Source organism: Rattus norvegicus, chromosome 12 (genome assembly GCF_021556685.1).
Source record: "Rattus norvegicus strain SHRSP/BbbUtx chromosome 12, alternate assembly SHRSP_T2T, whole genome shotgun sequence".
NCBI classification, from domain to species: domain Eukaryota; kingdom Metazoa; phylum Chordata; class Mammalia; order Rodentia; family Muridae; genus Rattus; species Rattus norvegicus.
This window is the reverse complement of record NC_141545.1, coordinates 14,662,422-14,683,936: the sequence shown is the minus strand read 5'-3', so window position 1 is coordinate 14,683,936 and position 21,515 is coordinate 14,662,422. Positions and strand designations below refer to the sequence as shown.

The window sequence follows — 21,515 nt, the reverse complement described above, 5'->3', positions numbered from 1 at the left end:
CGATGTTTTTCCCCAAGAGGTGTTTTGTGCGCAAATGCTTCCAAATCGGGATTCATATTTTGGAAATTATACCCCCACGCTCCCAAACATGTCAAATCTGAAGAGAAAGGTGAGACTTCCCCCGCAACAGGCTGGGGCGGGGAGGAGGGTCTCTCTGCTCATCCCTTCCAGGGAACAAAACCAAAGGGCAGCTGGCTAGCGCCACTCTAGCTCCCGACAACGTGCAGACGCGAAGTGCAACAACTCGTCCTCAAACGTCCATGTCTTGAGAAGCGAGAGGCGCGCAGAACCGCACCGGGTCTCCTGGAACCTGCACCCGCACCGGGCCGGGCCAGACACCACGCGGCCCCCAGCGGTTCCCCAGATGGTCCCCCCTACCCTGACGCCACACCCCGTCACCGCCCGCACCTGAGGCGAAGTAACTCACTGACGGAAAGCGGCGGGCTCCCCGCGGGCGCGCTAACGAGGACGCTACCCGGCTCCGCTCTGCCGGGACTCACCGCCGCCGATTTCCTGGCGAGAAGCAAAGTCCGGCCAAGACTTTACTTCTCAACCGCCCCTGCTGCCTTTCCCCTCGGGGGCGAGCGCAGAGGCCCAACCCGACACGCACCTGAGCCAATCAACGGCGGGCGAAGGCGGGACTAAGAGCGGGCTTGGAGCCGCTCGACCAATCAAGGAATTCTAGGGGCCGGGTCGGCCCTGCTCATCACTCCCGAGTTAGAGTGAGCGCGTTCCGCCCTCCGCCATCGCTCCCGGCCGGATTCTCCCCTCAGACACACAGAGAAGACGCTCGGGAAGTGTCTGCGTGCACCCCTGGAGCGCCGCGCCTGGCGTGGGACAGCTGAAGGGAGGGGAGGGCTGCGGGACCAGGCTGAGGGAGAACAGGTGGCGCGGGGCGGCTGACGTGTAGGTGTGCAGGGCAAGAGGACAGCTGGGTGGGGCGGGGATCCAGCCTGGCCAGGGTCAGGTGGGAGAAGAGAGGATGCACCTGAGAAGGGCGGTTCCTTGGGTTCAAAGGGAAAAGGAGCTGCAAGTCCACCGCGTGAGCTCCGGAGGAAGGAGGGCGGTGCTCCAAACTCTCACTTCTCTCCCAAAAGAAAGACAAACGCTGCCCTTGCACCTATTGGAGATGTACATTTGCACCCCTGGGAGAAAATAAAAAGCCCACAGTATCGTCAGGAAAGTCACCTCTGCACACTAGTCTCTCTGCTTTTTCAAGGTTGCAATATGCTGGGTGCCCCAGGAAAGGCCCCTGAGGACTCCGGTCCCGGGAATAGCCAGCCATGGGGCAGTCCCGTTCCTCGAGACTCTAGCAAGTCAGAGATCCGACCCCGACGCTAAATAGCAGATGTCTCGGGGCAACAGGCGAGAAGCCTGTGATCTACGGTAGCACTCGGGGACAGAATGTGCACCGCAGCCGCCTGGCTTCCGCAGTTCCAGGTGAGCGGTCCAGCCCGAGCCTGGGCGTGGTCGGGGGCGGGTTCTGTTTTAGCCCCGCCCTTCAGAGGGGGCCCTGCCGCGCCGCTGCGGCTCCGCCTCCCTCCTTCCGTCATCCGCTCCTTCCGTCGGTGGTTTCTTCCTTCCTGCCTTGTCCCGCACCTTTCGCGACATGGGGAAGAGCTTCCTTTTCGCCACCGCCACCTGAGGATTTCCCGGAGCCGCCCCCCGCGATGGAGGACGATCAGGAGCTGGAGAGGTAAGGTTGGAGGCAAAGAGTGGAGTGGGGCGGCGGGTCGGGCCAGAGAAGCGGGTAGCGAAGGGGCACGCGGCCGACTGAGCCCGGCGTGGCGGCTAGGCCTGACCCCAGGCGCTGGGGAAGGGAGGAGAGAGAATAGAGCGGGCCGGGTTGGGAAGAGGGAGGAGCCGTGGGTTCATTTATAACAGAAAAGCCCAGAGGGACGCTAGCCATCCGGGATGGGAGAGAGGTAGGGAATCCAGCTGTAAGTCCCAAACTGCCACCACCCTCATTAGAACTGCCTCGTGTAAGGTCACGCACCGGGCCAGCCGTCCCGAGTGGCGGTCCTGGCGTGTTAAGTTAGCTAAAGTTACTGCAACTCCGCTCTGTGCAGACTGCTCGTAAATTCTCTCTGTCCGCCAAATTCTCCCTCCTATTAAACTTTTCACTTCCTTTCACTTAGTTTCCTTACCTCTTTCAAACGGAAGCTGTAACTGAGCCTGCCACCCTGATACCTTGTGGTTGCCATTTTTATGCTAAAGTAATCGTGTTTTTTATGCCTGTCAACTCCCTTTTCATCTAAAGCAGGGCCTACCCTATTATAACTCTGCCCCTTTCTTTGCTCTATCCGAAGATTTTTGCAAACAATTAACTTCGTGGGTTGTTTTTCTTTTGTTTTGTTTTTTTTCTGAGGTGGTACCCACCCCCTTGCTGGAGTCAAATGAAGTAGGGAGAAACGAGTTAAATATTTATGGCTAGAAGTGTGGAGGCAGGAAAATGAGGCAGTGAATCTTTAAGAGTTAATCAGAAAACGATATTCCGTATGATCTCATTCTTACACAAAAAAATATGTGTGTAGAAAAATATCAGGATTGAAGACCTCAATGGCTGAAGGCGAGAGGAAGACAGCCCTGGAAATGGTCCAGGCAGCTGGAACAGATAGACAGTGTGTGACATTTGTACTACACGAGGAGGACCATACACTAGGAAATTGTCTGCGGTACATAATCATGAAGAACCCGGAAGTGGAATTTTGTGGTTACACTACGACCCATCCTTCAGAGAGCAAAATTAATTTGCGAATTCAGACACGGGGTGCACTTCCAGCTGTTGAGCCGTTTCAGAAAGGCCTGAATGAGCTCTTGAATGTCTGCCAGCATGTGCTTGTCAAGTTTGAGGCCAGCGTAAAGGACTATAAAGATAAAAAGGCAAGCAAAAACGAACCCACGCTCTAGTCCCTCGTGCAGGGTACAAGCAGGACCACCCTCAGGATGGTACAGAGCCCAGAACTAGAATTGGTGACTACAGCATGTTCTGTCCTATAGGAAAATGTGGCTCTAGCTATTGACCCATTACAGCTTTTGGAATCTCTGCAAGTCTGTTTGCCTAATAAATTCTCGCTTTTGTTTAAACTAGTTTGAGTGGTTTCTCTTCCTTGAACCTAGATGAACCCCCAAGGATGGTGTCACCCCTTAATTGAACCAACACTATAAGTGAACAGATGTAATTGGGCCGAGTCAGAGGTTGTGATCACAGATCTTAAAAAGACTATTTCTATATGATCGAGATGCTGTGGGAAGGAGAGGTAAAGTAGAATGAGGTCCAGGACACTATGATTTAAAAGGCTGGAAAGAAGATTGGAAGAGGGACTTGAGGTGGTGTTTGTTTTTACATTTTCCTTGTATGTGCACACAAACATGCCGTGGTACATGCATGGCAGTCTGTTCTCTCCTAACGCCATATTGGAGCCATTTGATGATTGTTGGGCTTCACAGCAAGCACCTGTACCCACTAAGGCATCTCCGGGCTGTTTTTTTTTTTTTATTAATGCAAATGCTTCTTTGATATGATTAGTAGACTACCTTAAGGATGAAGATAATGTGAAGTACTCCTGGGAGTTTTAATTTCGCAAGAGAATTTGAATTGGTATCAAGCTCCATCTTCGTAGCTTTTGTAGGATGTCAGTTTATTGCTTGAATTCCAGAACACTAATGAAATATGTAGTCACGACATGAGTAAACCAGTTTTTACTAGGTTTCGTGCAGGCCTGTTTGTGTGGATATGTATGCATGCACATGGAAGCCAGAAGTTAACCTTTAGTTTGGTTGGTTTTAGGGCACGTTCACCAGCTAGCCCCGGCTGACTTGGAATGCACTTGGTAAACTTGCCCTTGCCCTAGTTTCTCACATATTGGGGTTAAAGGGGTTTGTCAGTTAGGCTAGGCTACCCCAGGAACCTATTTGTTATCTGTCTCCCGAGCATTGGTGTTGGAAGCTTAGCCACCCTGCCCAATTTCTTTTACGTAAGCTCTGGAAATTAAAATCAGATCCTTAAAGTTTGTGGCAAGTGCTTCAGCAACCGAGTTGTCTCTCCAGCTCCAACTTTAATTATTGGAAAGACTGGAATTACCAGGTAACATTTTTAGTCTTTAGGTAGGAGCCCAGGGTTACATAGAAGAGATAACATTTGTTAGAAAGTCAGGATTTGGAGGAAGAGAATTCTGTACAGAAGAAATGACATTTTGCAGAAGAAATGACATTTTGGGAAACTAACAATATTAACAAAACTTTTCACATCCCAAGAGTCATCTGGTTTATCTCTTTAATCGTTTGTGTCTTGTAAGTATTCTACCCAGGCGTGACTTAATTCACTCTAAGTATCTGTCACTCCTGAGCCGAGTCACCTCTTGCTCTTGAGTTTTGGGATCTTTGGTGATGCTTGTCTTCAGTCAGAACTCCACTTTCTGCCAGGGATGATGGTGCATGCCTGTAATCTCAGCATTAAAAAGATGCAAGCAGGAGAATTACAAGTTAAAGATCCAACTGACTTGAATAACAAGAGTTTGCCTCAGAAAAACAGCACCAACATACATACATGCTTTTAATCCCAGCACTCTGGAGGCAGAGGCAGAGGCAGAGGCAGGCAGCTCTCTTAAGTTTGAGGCCAGCCTAGTCTTCAAAGTGAGATAGGAAGTCCAAGGCTACATAGAGAAACTCTGTCTCAAAAAGTCAAAAAAAAAAAAAAAAAAAAAAGGAACCTTTAGGTTATATTTGACCTCTTGTACCCTGCCAAGTGCCTATATTTCCTAGACTTGACCCACTTTTTAAAAAGATACTTTTGTACTCACTGAATGCCTGCATTGTACCAGGCCTTGAAAACAGATAACAGTGGAAACTTGTTTTTGTTTTTGGAAGAAGGGTTTCTCTGTAGTCCTGACTGTCCAGGAACTCACTTCAGACCAGGCTGCCTCCCACATGGTGGGATTAAAGGCATGAACTACCGCTGCCTGGCTTGGCAGTAGGAATTTTTTTAAATGGAGTTAAAAAAACAAAGTTTTAAACAAATACAAGGCCAGATAGAGAACTTGAGAAGTGTCTGCTTTGAACACAGAAACCAGGGAAGGAGTTCCAGAGATCGTAGGAAAAGAAGAGGCTATGCGGAGTGGAGAGCAAATGCACACTTGGGGGGAAATGTGAGCTCCTGAAGCAGAAACTAAAGGTTGGAGAACTTAAAGATTTCTATGGTTTAGCATAGCAGATAAGGAGAAGGGCCCATCTTCTTGATTCAGTGAGGAAAAGAGCTGGAGTGCTGTGTTATTTCCATTACAGAGTGGGATGATGGGGCAAATTGTAGCAAAACCAGACCAGAAGTGGCCCAAAATGCTGATAACACGGACAATAGGGAGAAGGGTGAAGTCCTAGGAACAGGATGTCAGATAGAGAACCAGATGTTTCCATCTCCTGTCTAGGTTCGAGGCCAATTACTAGGACAAGGAGCTTAGAAGTAACTTGTGTTGTGAGGGTTGCGGGCCCTGGGAGAGATACAAGCTGAAGGTAACCATGTGAGTCCTGATCATAAAGATGTAAGTCAACAGAGGCTGGAAAGTGATAAGGAAGGGGCCGGGAAGCAAGCCTCAGGCAACCTCAGTGTTAGGTAGAGTATATACCTGATGAGACAGTAAATTCTGCCGGAAGCCGAGCTGTGGAAGATGCTGAGTAAGTCAGCCCTATGACTGGGGAAGAAAAGGTCCTTTGAAATTAGCCCAGAGGCCACTAGGCTGTGGGTCGAATTCATCTGGGGTCTAAGGAGAGGACTCTGCTGAGGAATGACTTGGTTTGAGTTTTCCAAAGATAAAATAGACACGGCCCTTAGAGTGGTATGCTTAGTTGGCAGCAAGGATGATGACAGTTCAGTTAGGGCGGAGAAGAGTGAAGAAAACCAATGGAAGGTGTAAGAAAGTCCAGTTAGAGGAAACAGTGTATCAACTGGTGACCACCACCGGATCTCACAGTTGGATCGCAATAAAGGGTTGTCACTCATCCTGTGGCATGCAGTGTAAATCCATCTAGGGTGGCCATCAGATAAAAGTTCATATAGATGGCAGATGGGCTCAGGGAGAAAATAGGCTCATCAGGAGTGCCACATGTGTGGAAGGAACGGTGTGCAGTCTGTGGGAACTAGAGGGCTGAGAGAGCTCGGGGTGTTGGTGTGCCCTCTTAATACCTGCAGACAGAGGCAGGTAGAACTCTGAATCTGAGGACAGCCTAATGTATATAGTGAGTTCTGGCCCAAGGCTATGAAAGAAAGGGCAGAAGAATGGGGGTGACAGACTTGTACTTGAATCATACTTGCTTATATAAACTGAAAAATACCCCCACTACCTCACTGGTGAGCTAATGACGTTGCACTCAAACCACTGCAGTGTTAAGGATTCAAGATCAGAAGTTCTGTTTGGCTGTAAAATCCTGTGTCCTCTAAAGAACCAATCATTAAACGAGATGCCCATACACCAAAGGCTTTTAATATCTAATAATTCTGCATATCTGGCCTAGCACTTGCCACTTTCAAAGCACTTTACAGACTAGTTCTAAATTACATATAGCAGTAGCATCTAAGTGCCCTGATTAATTAGCATAATACAGGTTCGTGTGGTATCTCTGTAGAGAATAAAAAGTCTACATAAAAACTTATCCATTGGGGTTGGGATTTAGCTCAGTGGTAGAGCGCTTGCCTAGGAAGCGCAAGGCCCTGGGTTCGGTCCCCAGCTCCGAAAAAAAGAACCGGAAAAAAAACTTATCCATTTAGTTGTGACCCAGAGCATCTTGCATTCCAAGAGATAGGAAAGAATATTGGATTCTTCGGCCCATGATTGATTACCTTCTTCTCAGTTCATTTATTAAGGTTATTGTCTCCAGCAGGGGAGAAAAAGAGTAAAATCAAGATATATTTAAAAAAATTTTTAGTTGAAAAGAAATATTTTGAGGATGAGGTTTGAGGCCGGGACTTTATATAGCCCTAGCTGTGCTAGAACTCACTTTGTAGACCAGGCTGGCCTCAAACTCACAGAGATCCACCTGCCTCTGCCGCCTGAGTGCTGGGATTAAAGGTGTGTGCCACCACACTCAGCTAATAAAATTTTATATTTTTAAAAGATTATAGTCCTCCAAGTCTTTAGACAAAAGTGATTATTTTTGGTTTACTTCATTTCTAGATTCCAATGATCTTTGGAACATCCTTCAAATAGAGCCCCCAAGAGATGCTTCTGGATCCATAGTTTACTTTCAAAGACCTATAACTCCAGATCTAGCCCTTTTTGATCAAATTCTTAATACTGTATCTTTTTGCTGCTTTAGATTTTATAAGATATTGTGATACAGTTGCTGTTTGGGTCCATTTATTTCAAGGATGGAATGCTTCTCACACCTAGCCGACACTGGACCTCACACTGTCTACACAGCAAGTAAGGCCTGATAGCACTGCCCTGAGAAATAGGGAGAAGGAGTCTAACAAGCCTTCTGTAGTTTGGGCAGGGCAAGTGAGTTGTACATAGGAGAAAGAAGACTGTTTTAATGTGTGGTGTTGCATAGGTAAGTATGGAACCTAAAATGTAACAGATAACGACTGGAAAGGTGGCTCAACTATCAAGAGCACTGACTGCTCTTCCAGAGGCCCTGAGTTCAAATCCCAGCAACCACCACCATCTGTAATGGCATCTTATGCCCTCTTCAGTCACTCTGATATACAGTATGTGCAGATAGAGGGCTCACACACATAACATAAGCAAATCCTGAAAAAGAATACAAATGTATCAGGTAAGACAGGATTGAGGCGGTCGCTGTTTTGTGCACTCCCACCTGCTCTTGGGATGTGAACCTAGGCACTGAGGCCAGCCAGCGAGGCCAGTGCTTTCTAGGAACTCAGGGATTTAGTGGATTGTGAAAGAAGTATCAGTGTTCAGAGATGTATGGCTTCCTTCTTCCCAGTATAAAGGAGGCATAGCTGGGCCTGGGCGCTCATGCCTAGTAGTACTAAGGAAGGAGAGTCTCAACTTCTTAGATAGCTGGGACTACGGCAAAAGATCAAAGCGCAGCCTGAACACCTCGGTGAGACCATGCTCAAACCATAGGGGTGGCTTCACATGTAGCTTGTGGTACAGTCCTTGTCCTCGCCCTAGTGTGTATAGGTCGAGCTTGATCCCCACCAGGAGGTATGGGGAGGGGGCAACAGTGAGCCTCCCGTCAGTACATTCCCATATCTGGAGTGGGGCCAGCAGTGAATTCAGACCATTTGATAGAGCGAGTGTGGTAGACTAGCAACATAGATGTAGAACTGGAGGCTTGAGCATGGGATACGAGAAACCTCTAGAAAAGAAAGCTAGATTCTGTATCATGGTAAAGATACAGAGAGAACACAAGCTTCTCTGGGGCCTATATCCATGTTCACTTACTCTGAGGCTTTTCAGGCACTCCCTCACAACCAAAAACCAGTAAGGCAAGATTTACCTCTCCCAGGGCCTGTCCTACTAATAAGAGTTAAATGAGTCAACTGCTCTAAATCCATCTCCCTGCCAAACATGTCAGAATAGTCGGCATCTTTTAAAGAGGATGCAAATCCAGGGCTTCCAGGTGTAAAAAGCAGGGGTAGAAAGAGAGGGTGGGGGAACAGGCTAGCAGGCGGGGTGGGATACAAAGCTATCCCAGTCCTTGAGAAGCTGAGGCAGGAAGATGGAGAGTTTGAGGCCAGCCTGGGTCACAAAGCAAGACCTTGCCTTCAAAATATAAGAGAATATTTTACTCATTTGTTAAATAACTTTTGGGCATAGGGATATAGCAGGAGACAAGTTGGCCTGCATGCAGTTTAGTTCAAATGGCACGGGAAGGCAATAAATGCATGTTACAAATCAACATTAGCGATTAAAGTGATTATGATAATATCGTTAGGTATGTCGAACAAGCTGGTTGGTTTGTATATCTTCCTGAATGAAAATCATAGAACAAACCCAAGCTCAGTAGCTCTGTGACTCCTTTAGTTCCAGGGAGCACTGTAAAGAGGTATGGTGGGCTCCCAGTCTGTTAAAGCCTTTAAGAAAGCCACTCTGGAATAGCATCCCTACTACTAGGGTACGCATCAAAAATAAGTGGATTGGGTTTCTTCCCTCTTTAAGAAATTAGCCTACGGGAACGTTCACAGCCTTCCCTGCACTTGGAAATGAGAAGAGAATGACAAGGTCTGCAGCAGATGGGCACCTGGTACAATGCCAGGTGTCTGGAATGTTGGCTGGAAGCCAGCGCTCAATCTAGGCCAGTGAGCATAAAACAGCATAAAATGGACCATATGTATTGCCTTTGTCAATAATTCCTGCTTCTTGTAAAGAATCTTTTCTACCTGCATCAAAAAAAAAAAAGTTCCAGTTTTAACAACCAGGTTGCCTAACCATGTGAGCTTGGATTTCTTTCCCTTTTCAAGGGCAGAGAGTCTTCTCTGTGAGTCCTTTTTCAGTATTCTGTGAGGGCCAAGAGTGAGAGCTGAGGTGAGATGGCCTTGTGGCCCAAACACTTCCCCACCTGTGAATTTGGGTGAGTGACTAGGCTTTTCTGAACCTCTGGTTTCCTCCTCTATAAACTGGGTGAATAATAACACTCATTTGGTAGGATTATTATAAAGAATAAGTGAATTAAAACAGCACAGTTCTCAGAGGACAAGTACTCTGAGATGTCATCTATTGGCCAAGGGTCAAGCCAGTTAATGAAGGTTAAACTAATGGCGTTTGCTCACAGGCTGTGTCTTATTGTTTATGGGCATATCAGGGCTGGTTTCCATACTGTCGACTGTAACTGTCTACCATCGGTCACTGGCCTGGTTAGTTTTGTGTCAACTTGATTCCAGCTATAGTCATCTTGCAGGAGAGACCCACAATTGAGAAAATATCTCCATTAGATCAGGCTATAGAGCATTTTCTTAATTAGTGATGTGGGAGGGCCCATCTGTGGGTGGTGCTACTCCTGGCCTAGTGGTTCTGGGTGCTATGAGAAAGCTAGCTAGCTCGTTAATGGTGGCGCACACCTTTGGTCCTAGCACTCAGGAGGCAGAGGCAAGCAGATCGATCTCTGTGATTTTAAGACCAGCCTGGGCTACATAGTTCCAAGACAGAGCTACCTCAGTGAGAAATTGTCTCAAAACAAAACAACAACCAAAAAACAAAAAAAGAAAAAGAAAAGGAAGCCAATGGAGCAAGTCCTGAGGAGCAAGCCAGTCCAGTAAGCAGCACTCCTCCATGGTTTCTGCTTCGGCTCCTGCCTCAGGTTCCTGCTGTGTTCTGTGGAAGTGTGGCTGAAAGAACCCTTTTCTCCCCAAGTTGCTTTTGGCCACGGTGTTTCATCACAGTGACAGAAACCCTAAGTAAGACAGTCATCTTTCATAGACAACTATCTCAGTGCTTTTGTCCCTTGTCCTGTTCTTGCCTAAGATTTTTTTTTTTCCTTTTTCAGAGCTGGGGACCAAACCCAGGGCCTTGCACTTGCTAGGCAAGCGCTCTACCCCTGAGCTAAATCCCCAACCCCAAGATTTTTTTTTTTAAGAATTATTTATTTTAGTACCATGTATTTATTTTAGTATTTATATGAGTACCCTGTAGCTATCTTCAGACACACCAGAAGAGGGTATTGGGTCCCCTTACAGATGTGGTTGCTGGGAATTGAACTCAGGACCTCCGGAAGAGCAGTCAGTGCTCTTTACCGCTGAGCCATCTCTCCAGCCCCCTTGCCTAAGATTCTCTTCCCTTACACTTTCCTATGGTCTGCCCACTGCAAGGCAGTTTGCTCAGGAACATCACCCTTGACGGTGGTGTCGATTACTCATTTCCACGTAGCTAGTTACCTCAAAACCTAGGGACTGAAAGCAAAACATTTCTCAGTTTCTGTGGATCCAGGAATGTTGGTGGGGCTTAGCCAAGTGCCTCAGAGTCTGTCTCCAACAAGACTGCGGACTGCAGACTGCAGTTCTTGGGCTTGCATGGAGGAGGACCTGTTCCTGGGCTGACGTCAAGGGCTGCCCAGTAACCTTGGCTGCTTGTTTCCCCCAGAACAACTACCACACTAAAGCCATCCTCTGTATTCCCTAATCTCAGAAGTGACACCTCACCAGTCCCTATGGTAAAGGTGACTCAGTGCATCCAGGCCGCTTCCAGGATTACTCGAAACCCTGGCAAGTGGAAACCACAGGACCATTTGGGAGGCCACCTACTGCAGTCACCACGAAAAATAGCATCTTAAGTCCTTGCACTTTGACGGCCTTTCCTTATTCTGTTCCTTCATAGCTTCACTCGTTAGGATGGACTCGTTAGTTGTCTGTTTAGCTCTGAGCTGTAGGGGCAAAGAGTTCCTGGTTTGCAGTGAAGGAATGAAAGTGTACGTGTGATGAATGTCAGCTCTACACAGGGAGGAAACCTGCAAGACTGATCGTTCCTAACGGCTTGATTTTGAATACTCATCAGCCAGTGTGAACTCAGGATGTTGATGTATCATCACTGTGTGCAGGACGCGCTCAGAACACTAGGCACCCGTTCTTCTAACTCTTGATTGCAAGCTCCTTCCCCAAACCCTTCACTGCAGGTTCTCCCCACCCCACCCACCCCCACCCCCCTTCTATAGTACTTCCTGCCTTCAAACGTGTGTGTGTGTGTGTGTGTGTGTGTGTGTGTATACATATATGTATATATAGATATGTAACTATGTATACATAATTTACATATTGGCTGCTTTCTCTCACCCAATCTCCCCACCCACACACAATCTAATATACACTATAGAATAAAACTCAGCGTAGAGATTTTTGTCTGAATGTTCACTGATGCCTTAGAACAGTGCCTGGCCCATAGTGAATGCTTGGTAAGATGAACTCTTTTTTTTTTTTCTCCTTATTAAATATCTCAAGAGCTGAACTTGAATTTCAGAGGTTGGAATAACTATTGGGTCAGTTTGTAGCCACATGTCTGTAGCTTCATAGTCTGTCACATGGACAATAAGAGATTGGCCTGTCCAGGAGTTCACTGAGGTAAAGGGCGGCCATGGTTAGACAAAGAAAGCCAGGGAAGTAACTGTGTAATGGGATCCAGGCAGATCTGATGGGCGTGGCCAGGTCGGTGAGTCCAGCCTGAGCAGAGGAGAATTGGTCAGCGTCTCTAGATTTGGGGGCGTCAACCCAAGTGAGTACCCGCACATTAAAGAGAGCTGGCATGAAGGCGCACTGGATTTGTGAACTGCGTTTTCTGCTTTATACACACATGATCTGGTCTCAGAGGTGGAGGCTCACAGACAGTAAATTATAATAAAATAAAAGAAGATGGCAAACTATGTAGGATTACACAGATGTTATTTTGTCCTTGCGTTATACTCTAGAATTTCAGAAATTCCATCCATTAAATAGTCTTGAACATTATGAAAGACAAAACCAAGAACCCACTGGGGCATTTGTAATGGCCGTTTGCCTTACCGTCTGGACACGCTTGCTTTACAACAAGACGACAGACACTTGTATCCCTCCCTTGCGGCCTCATGGACATTTAATCAGTGGATGTCCATTTCCTTCTTAATTAGAAGTTTTCTTTATTATAATCAAGTATATGCCCTCCACCCCCCTTTATGACCCCTAACATGTTCTCCCAACTTCATGTGGGTTTTTTTTTTTTTTTGATAATCCATTAAGTCTATTCAGTCTGTACTGCCCATGCGTGGGTGTGGGGCCGTCCACTGGAACATGAGCGACCCACCAGTTGGAACACCGTCAGAGAATTATCCTCCTTCCTCGTAGCTGTTGAGTGCCAGTGGCTCCACATTGAAGGTGAGGCCTGGGCTGGGGATTTAGCTCAGTGGTAGAGCACTTACCTAGGAAGCGCAAGGCCCTGGGTTCGGTCCCCAGCTCCGAAAAAAAAAAGAACTAAAGGTGAGGCCTGGAGAGCACCCACTCTTAACTCTGCTGAAATCCTGACTGGCTTGATTTTGCATGGATAACCACACCCCTGTGAGTGCATGAACGGAATAGCCTTGTGTCCAGAAGCAGCGTCTCTGCACGCCTCCCTGTCCTCTGGCTCGCACGTTCTCTCCGCCTCCTTTTTCAAGATATTCCCTGGCTCTGGCAGGGAGCCGGGGTGGTTGATGACAAAGACGCAGCATTTCGGGCTGAGCACTCAGTCTCAGCGTTTTGATCAATTAATGTGTCTCTGCATTGACTTCCGCCCGCTACAAAGAAGGAGCTTTTCTGATTAAGGTTGAGTGCATCCCCAATATGTCGATATGAACATAAATATCTAGAAAGCAATTTGACAATGTTAAAATTTAGTGAACTAAAAATAGCAAGTTCTACTCTTGGGCCTCCCCAGGGTATGGGCTTTTGATGAAGATTATAGTACCAGACATGAAATTTCCTCAAATCCAATCAGAAAGTGAGCGTGACCCTCTAACAGGACTACAACGATTGCACCAATAGATACAACCAGCCTAGGCTCACAGCTTATATAGCTAGCACCTTCCACACTGAAAGCTCGGCAGCAGGAAGGAGATCTCTTGCTTGGTTTGAGATTGTTTTCCTAGCCCTGTAGCCAAATAGAGGCTTAGCTGTGGTTATTATGGAGGGTAGCCAAGGGCAATGGTTACAGCCTGTGTTGTCTTAGAGACTTCTGGGGCCTGCCTGCCTCACCAATAACTAGAAGGGGGGTATCCCATGCCTTGCACTGCAATTTTCATTTAATAACCTGTGTCTTCTGGGAGCAGCATTGCATAAGTGTTGGTTTCTGACCAACTGGGATCCCAGAATAAATTATAATTGGAACTCAGAGTTCAAGGATCAGGCATCGCTGAGATTCCTCATTTAAAGACTTTCAGATCCTGGTTTGCCTGCTTGCTCTGGTCTGCATTCTTAAGCATAGATCTTGGAGCTAAGAATACTTAGCAGGATTTTTCTTCAAGAGTGATTAATCTGTGGACTTGGAGACATGTTTCACTTAGTGCTGCATTCCGAAGATGAGGCGTGGAGCGCAGCCATCATTTTCTTTGTCAGAGGAAAGGGGTTGGATTTATGTTCTGTATCAATTCTGTGATCTAAGCTTTCAGGCTTGATGTTACAATTTTATTCCTGTCTTCATGTGAAGATTATACTTTGTCCGTAAATGGATGGTGAAAATGGGGGCTTTAGAGGCTTATGATTAGAAACCTTGATTGAAAACGGCTTGTCTTTAGGATTGCCAGCCTATGGGTGTGTCCCTGTCTGCTGCCCAGCCTTGAGGCAAGCAAGGCAGAAGGTTCCCTTCCGTTGGCTTGTTCCAGTGGGTCGGCCTTGTGTGAGCTGTGTGCTTCCCGGCAAGCCAAGACTTGAGAGAGCCACCTCGGCTTCTTTCTAGCAGAAAGCAGATGGCCTACCACCACGTAGTTCTGACTGCAGAGTGAGACTGACTCAGCGGGAACCAGCGGAACCCTCCTTTCAGAGTTGATGGCTTCCCACCTAGAGGAAAGAAAACCGAGGCCTGTACAAGTTAAACTTAAGTCGTTCGGGCTAGCAAGTCTTAGCCATGCAGAGGTCAGTGGCTTAGAGATGGCTTCAGGACACACGTAGGCTTTAACAGTAAGACTTGGTTTGTGAAAATCATCATCTTTAAATGAATTCATTTTAACTTTTTCACTTACATTTTTCCAAAACACCTCTTGAACAGCCTCAAAAATATGGGAATTATCTTCGTGGATGAGTAAAAATAAGAAAGTTGTGCAGACACAAGGTCAGAGCTTTGCCCCTTACTGTTAACCCAGGACATATCAGCACCACTACCCGAAAGCCTTAGTTACTCATCACTGAGGAAGGGGGAACAGCCAGGTCAAGGGTTCTTCCGGGAGCCCATGAAGTGACATGCTGTAATACTGTGTATGCGATAGGTATTAGAAAATATGTGTGTACTTTTCTTAACAAATGTACAGCCATCAATACTCTATTGAAATCATACCTACAAAATGGTTGTTTTTAAAATCTTAAAATAGCACCTTTTTTATATTCAGGGCCCTATTGTTGCATTACTATATGTATAATTATATTTAATCCCCATAGAAGCTCTCAAGGCTGCGAGGAATGTCTCCACTTAACAGACTCCATAGTTCTGTAGTTGTCAATGCCACAGAAGCTGTCAAGCAGCCCAACTGAGACTCATTGTCTAATCAGTGTTATAGATTCTGTCTCCTCTTTTAGGTACTTTCGGTATATTCTCAGTTAAAACTAATGGAAGCTGTGTGAGCCCTCACCTCGGAGAGCCGAGACGCGTGTTAAGGCCAGTTACTGACTAGTTCTACTCAGTATGGGCTTTTTCAGATAACAAGTTTTGCTGTGCAGCTTGTGTGTTTCAGAGTGTCCCCCGTAGTGGGAGTGAGACAACACTGAGGCAGCATTAATGTGGGGCCTTGTGCTGTCCTCGGGGGTGATGACAATGTGCTGAACTGTCATAAGTTACCTTAGCCTTTTGAGTCTTCTCCCCAGAGGGCCTGGCAGCCCATTCTTGCTTGGTAGGGTCAGGAATACTGTTGGTAATTTGGGATTAAATAGCTCCCCTCCCCCAGTCAGATAATTATTTAGTCTTGGACAAGTTATCCTCTCTAAACCATAATCTCCTTGGCCTCGTATGACACCTAAGCTAACTGACTTCTGATGGTGACATGTGAGTAACTTTCATCTTACAGTTATAAAAATGTATAATAGTATATTTAATGGGGCTTTACCAAGCAGTTTAATTCATTTGGGGCTTTCTCATTCTAAATGATATTAGTAGAGAGCTGTAAATACTTAGATTTGGGGCCTTGTTGAAACACAGTGTATGTAGGGACGAACACAGACAGGTGACACATGGCCTGGTTCCCGTGAGTCGTATCCCAGGTGAAGTGTAACAGGGTGAGCGGGTCCCAGCACCTGCAGTGAAAAGGAGCTTCCCTGGTCAGTCTGTACAAGGGTGTGTGGTCAGGGGAGCCACGTTGCACTGCTGGAACATCCAATGTGGTCTTTCACATAGAAGAACCCCGTGGTCCCCACTGTGCACCTGTTCTGGTTTTAATTCCACCCTAGACTCTCGGCTAGCACGGCTCCATCCTGTCCCACTGCAGCTGCTTTTCTGTCTCAAGGGCGGTTTGTGTTTCAGTAGTAGAGGAGATGGCTCCAGGATGTACAGCTATTTAAAGCGTGGCATTGATGAAGGGCCAGGGGAAGATCGTGCTGAAGCGTTTTAAACCTTTAAAAACAGCGCCACCTTAGTGTGTGGTGGGTTTTGGTTGTCGTTTCGCTGGCCTCTGATGCCCAAAACACTGAGTGCCTGGCCCTGGTGGTTTCTTCTGGTTAGCAGCTGGTGTGTGATGGGTAGAGCCATGAGGGCTAATGGAATCTCTAACGGACTCTTCTGTCTTGGGCTTCTCCCCCTGAGCCGGTTCCTTCCTTCTATTTATCTCTGAATCCTGTCTGTTGTTTATATTTTTATTAAAAGAAAGGGTCTTACTGAGTAGCCCTGATAGGCCTAGAACTCATTATGTCAACCAGGCTGGCCTCAGACTTGGGGCTAAAGGTGTGAGCCACCATACTAGCCCTGCCATTGAACTAAGTATACAGAGCATGTTTGAATCTGAGCCCCGCAGCAACCCTCAGCTTTGAAGGTAAATGTTTATATCCCTTTACTTTCTAGTCATATAGCTCCGGCCACTTGTACAGTGAGCCACTTAAATTCAGTTCTTTGACCATCATCTTTAGAGGGCCACTGGGCTCCAAGTTAGGCTGTGTGTGGGGTGTGTGTGTGTGCGCGCGTGTGTGTGTGTGTGCGCGCACGTGCACTTGTGTGTAGCTTTTGGATTCTATTAACCTACTATATAGAAACAGAGTTCTCTCTCTAAGCCCTGGTGTGTGTGTTAATTGTGAAAGGGGATTTGGAGCCTCCTTGCCCTACTTAAGTTCATTCTACATGAGTTAATACCTGAATACAACTGGAAACTTGACACAGCAGCGCTTAAGGAGTCAAGAATTCGCTGACTCGTTCAGTAAATTATTTGCAGAGTACATGTTTGGGCTTAGTTCTTGGTGTGAAAACATTCATATATATGCTCTGCTCTGTTGACTGCTGCTGCTTTTGTAGAGGAGATTAACAATCCCTCAAAGCACTGTTTGACACCTGAAGGGTGGAAGATAGACCTGTCCGGTGACCTTGTCAATCCAAGTGACAGATCAGAGCTCCCAGGCTCTGGTGTGGCCTACGTGCCCAGTTCCTGAGGCTCTTCACCAGCTCTGTCTGTCACTCAGATCTCTATAGCATACCTACCGGCTCTTCTTCCTCTTCTCATGGTGTATTTATCGCTAGACTTGTTTTTAAAGATCAGTTTGTTATTGTGTTGTGAGTGTTTGCCAGCAGATGTGTGAGTGTATCACGTGTGCTGGTTCCTGTGGAGCCCATGAGAGGGAGTTAGATCCCCGGTCACTGTAGTCACAGGTGGGTGTGAGCTGGTAACCAAACCCAGGTCCTCTGAAAAGTAGCCAGTGCTCCTAACTGCTGAACCGTCTGTCTCTCCAGCCCCAACTTTTAAATGTTAGATGTACAGACGTTTTATATCTGAGTTAAAAATCACTCAGTTCAGTTAATGATAGGTATACTATTTATCTTAAAAACAGCAGACTCAAAGGACTAGTTTCTACATGCGTTAAGACATGAAAACACTTAAGGAGCCTGTGGTTCTGGAACTTTCTCTTATCTTCCTTGTTTTCCATTCCTGGGCTTTTAGCTCTGGGTATAATTTATAATCATCTGATGAATTGTGGCTGAGATCTGTGGGGAGGACAGCTTGTTTTCCAGCCTGTACCACAGCCTTGACATGCTGAGGAAAACAGCTCCGACGAGCTGACCAGACCTTCTGCTGACTGCCATCCTCAAGGCGAGAGCCAAGAGCTCTGCCTGCAGCAGGTTTAGGGCAGTCTGCAGGCCTCAGTGGAGAACCAAGCTCTTTTAGGAGAGTGATTTACAGACCCAGCTTTCCATGAGAGGGCTTTTCTTGTGTCTGTTATGTTTAGCAAAGGAATATGCCAAACTTCTGCCTGAGTTTAAGGGAGCCGTGGTAGCGAACTCAGAGAGACTCTTCATTGTGGTATACTTTTCTCCCGTTGAAACTGAGTGGCTGCCTGATAAGAGTCTGCCTTTCAGTCATTCTCATTTCCTATCCTCTGCTCAGCTCAGACAGCTGCCACATTAGCTGTTAGCTTTTGAGGGCAGGAGCGCTAGATATTAGCTCCGTTCCACACACACTTTTTTTTGTGGTCTGCACAATTTTGTCTGTCTTTTTTGTGAAATGTAAGCAAATACTTTCAATGAGTAAAAAGGCTTAATTGTTATTTTGACCTTATTTCTCTATTTAGATATATTTCTCCCAATTAATATTTCAATGGGATATATATATACATATAAATATGTATATATATATTTCATTTTAACAGTTGGCCTATCAGATGGGTTATATAATCAATGGACTTTTCCATTTTGAATTTACTGTTTCCTAAGCAGTCCCATACTACCGCCTCAGTTATTTTCAATAAGAGATATTATATATATAAAATATATATACACATACATACACACACATACATACACACACAGTATACACACACATGTATACACATACATACATATACACACACAGACACACATGGCATGTTTAGTCAGATCTTATAAAACGAAGTAAACACGAATGACTTTCTGTATGGTGATTTAGGAGTAAATACTTGTAAGAATGCTTCTGCTTTGAAAATGAGGTCAGCGTACATATGGCCAAGCAGGTGGCCTATAAACGGAACAGTGCTTCCTTTTAGAGCTGAGGTAGTAAAGAATCGCCCACACAAACTGTTAACCGAAGACATCGAAGTCACTCTGTGGTAATAATCCCCTCTCAGCAGTCGCCTACACACGAGTAACTGCAGTGACTGCGAATACAGGTGTCAGGTCACACACAGACACGCACGCATGCACGCACGCACGCACTCACGCACCCCTTCACGTGGCTCCCTCTGTAGACTAAGCTCTAGAGGCTGTCCACACTTGCGGTAGAGCTGTGATGAAAGGGTCAAGATCCTGGGTCCTAAAGTCAGCCGGCCTGGCTATATCCCAAGCACCATTACCTGTTTGTTATTGTGACTTTAGTGTGTTTGCAGCCTCCTGAGTTTCTTTTGCTTCCTTCTCTATGAGTCGGCACAGAGGAGCTGTAAGGGTTAGGCATAGGTATATGGTACTGTGTATAGGTATATAGGTACCGTGGTCACTATTTTGTATCCCATCCCAAATCATGTATATTATGTCAGTATCCAAAGGAAATTGCCTGGAACAAAGTGGGTAGCCAGCCTCACAGATCCACTGTAGTGTCCCTATCAATGGGGCCCAGTACTTGATGTAGCTCATAACATAGGAAACACCACAACCATGTTTTGACCCGCATCCTTGAATGAGAAGAAGTTTGTATAAAGAAAACATTTCTGGCCCCACGTAGTATCACGCGCCTTTGTTCCCAGTGCTCGGGAGGCAGAGGCAGATGGATCTTCATAAATTCAAGGCCATCCTTGTCTACCTAGTGAGTTCCAGAGTAGCCAGACCCACATAACAAGACCCTATCTCAGAAAAAAGGACAAGAGAAGAGGTGAGGAGAGGACTGGGTTTCCCAGTAGTGTCAGCCTTCCTTCTCTCGTCATTGTAGTTCATGGTTTTGGAGGTACACATGACTTAGTATACACTAAGGTTTGCATTTAGATGGTGCTTTGAGAGGCGGAGAAGCCTTTAGGAGATGGAACTTAGTGCAAATTGGGGTGTGGTACCCCTCACGCTGTGGAGGGACAATGGGACCCAAGTCCCTTCCTTCTCCTTTTCTAGGGATGCTTCATCATCCCTGACCAGCTGTGCTTTACCACATGCTGTCACCATCTGTGCCACTTTCCGTGGCTCTAAGAGCGGCAGGACAGCTGTCACAGCAGATACAGTGTTGTAGTCAGCCAGGGTATCGGAGCTGCGTTAGGCTTCCGCACTGTCCAGTTAGCCTGGATCCATTTCAGTCAGCTTCTCCAGGAAATGGTGTCTGAGGAGTGTCTGCATGGATGAATGAGGCTCCTGCTTGTGTACAGAGAAGCCAAAGCAAAGTGGGAGCTAGTTCTCGCCGCTGGGTCTCTCCCTCCCTAGGGAAAGGGTGTTTTCTAGCTATGCATCTTTGCTGAGTCTTTTGGACAGCCCCAGAGGACCCAAACCCTCCATCATGGAAGGAAGACCTGTACTTGGCCTCATTCTGCATCTGAAGCCATGACTGTAATTCCTACAGTCACTTGTGTTTCCACTGCTTCATGGCCACCCTGCTCTGACAGGAGCTCAGACATGGCCGTTCCTCACCGCTGGCCCATGTTGTCCTGCAGGATCTGCTCTGCTGCTTTGCTCTCTGTTGGCTTCCTCTTCCCTGTCATCTGTTGTCTACTGTTCTGCTGCAAATACCATATCCTGATTTAATTAAACCAATGTAAAGTAGCAGCTTACTGAGGACATTTATTTCCTATGCCATGCTTTAAAGCAGTGATTCTCAACCTGAGGGTGCAACCCCTTTGGGGTCAAATAACCCTTTCACAGGGGTCACCTAAGACCATCAAGATACAGATACTCACAGTATGGTTCCTAACGGTAGCAAAATTACAGTTAGGAAGTAGCAATGAAAATAATCGTACGGTTGGAGTCACCACAACATGGGGAACTGTATTAAAGGGACACAGCATTAGGAAGGGTGAGAAGCACTGCTTTAAAGTCCGTCGAGCGCTATGGAGTGGTGTAGTCAAGCTACTTAGCTTACACATCGCACTTCACCTGCTTTTTCCTTTCTGTGGTGAGAACTCTTGAGATCTTCAAGGATTCTGTGCCAGCTGTTACAGTCGCCACGCTGCCCTGTAGCTTACTTGACCTCGTCCTCTGGGTGTCATCCCCCAGACTCCCCTCCTTCCTTCCCTCCAACAGACCTGGTTAGCACCACTCTGCTGCCGTTTCTCAACTTAACCTGTTTTAGCTTCCAGGCTAAGTAAGCACTTTAGTGTCCTTCCCATTTCCTAGTCAGTGTCTGTCTGCGTTGTCACAGGTCACAGTATTTCCATTGTCTTCTTTTTTTTTTTTTTCCTTTTCTTTTCTTTTTTTTTCGGAGCTGGGGACCAAACCCAGGGCCTTGCGATAGCTAGGCAAGCGCTCTACCACTGAGCTAAATCCCCAACCCCCATTGTTGTCTTCTTAAGGCTGAGAAGAATTCCAGTGCACACAGGTTTGTCCCTTTTGTACTGAGCAGCACAGGTTGATTTCATAACTATGCTACTGTGAGAAATGCTGTAGTGAACATTGGGATAAGATACTTTCCAATGTAACCCTTTTTTCTTTGCTGTTGCTGTGACAAACCACTATGACCAAAAGCAACTTAGCCAGAGTTTAGTTTGGCTTATAGCCCCAGAACAGTTTGAGCCAAATTAAATTTCTGCTATTTAACAGCCTCGTGAGGCAGCTAAGATG

General features: G+C 46.5%; 2 protein-coding genes across 4 annotated transcripts in view; one reads left to right on the top strand and one right to left on the bottom strand.

Moving 5' to 3' along the window:
- The window catches only part of Lnx2 (ligand of numb-protein X 2), a 64,604-nt gene extending 64,008 nt beyond the window's left edge, over positions 1 to 596 (bottom strand). For 2 of the 3 annotated variants that reach the window (XM_087578737.1, XM_087578738.1), the window contains exon 1: positions 409 to 596. The gene's annotated coding sequence lies outside the window, so the exon portion shown is untranslated. 3 annotated transcript variants of the gene reach the window in all.
- Positions 597 to 1,635: 1,039 nt separating this feature from the next.
- Polr1d (RNA polymerase I and III subunit D) overlaps positions 1,636 to 21,515 on the top strand; it is a 33,554-nt gene continuing 13,674 nt past the window's right edge. The window contains exon 1 of the mRNA NM_001037787.1: positions 1,636 to 1,696. Within this exon, the coding sequence (NP_001032876.1) occupies positions 1,671 to 1,696 (26 nt within the window). The 5' untranslated portion in view covers positions 1,636 to 1,670. The remainder of the gene's footprint in view (positions 1,697 to 21,515) is intronic.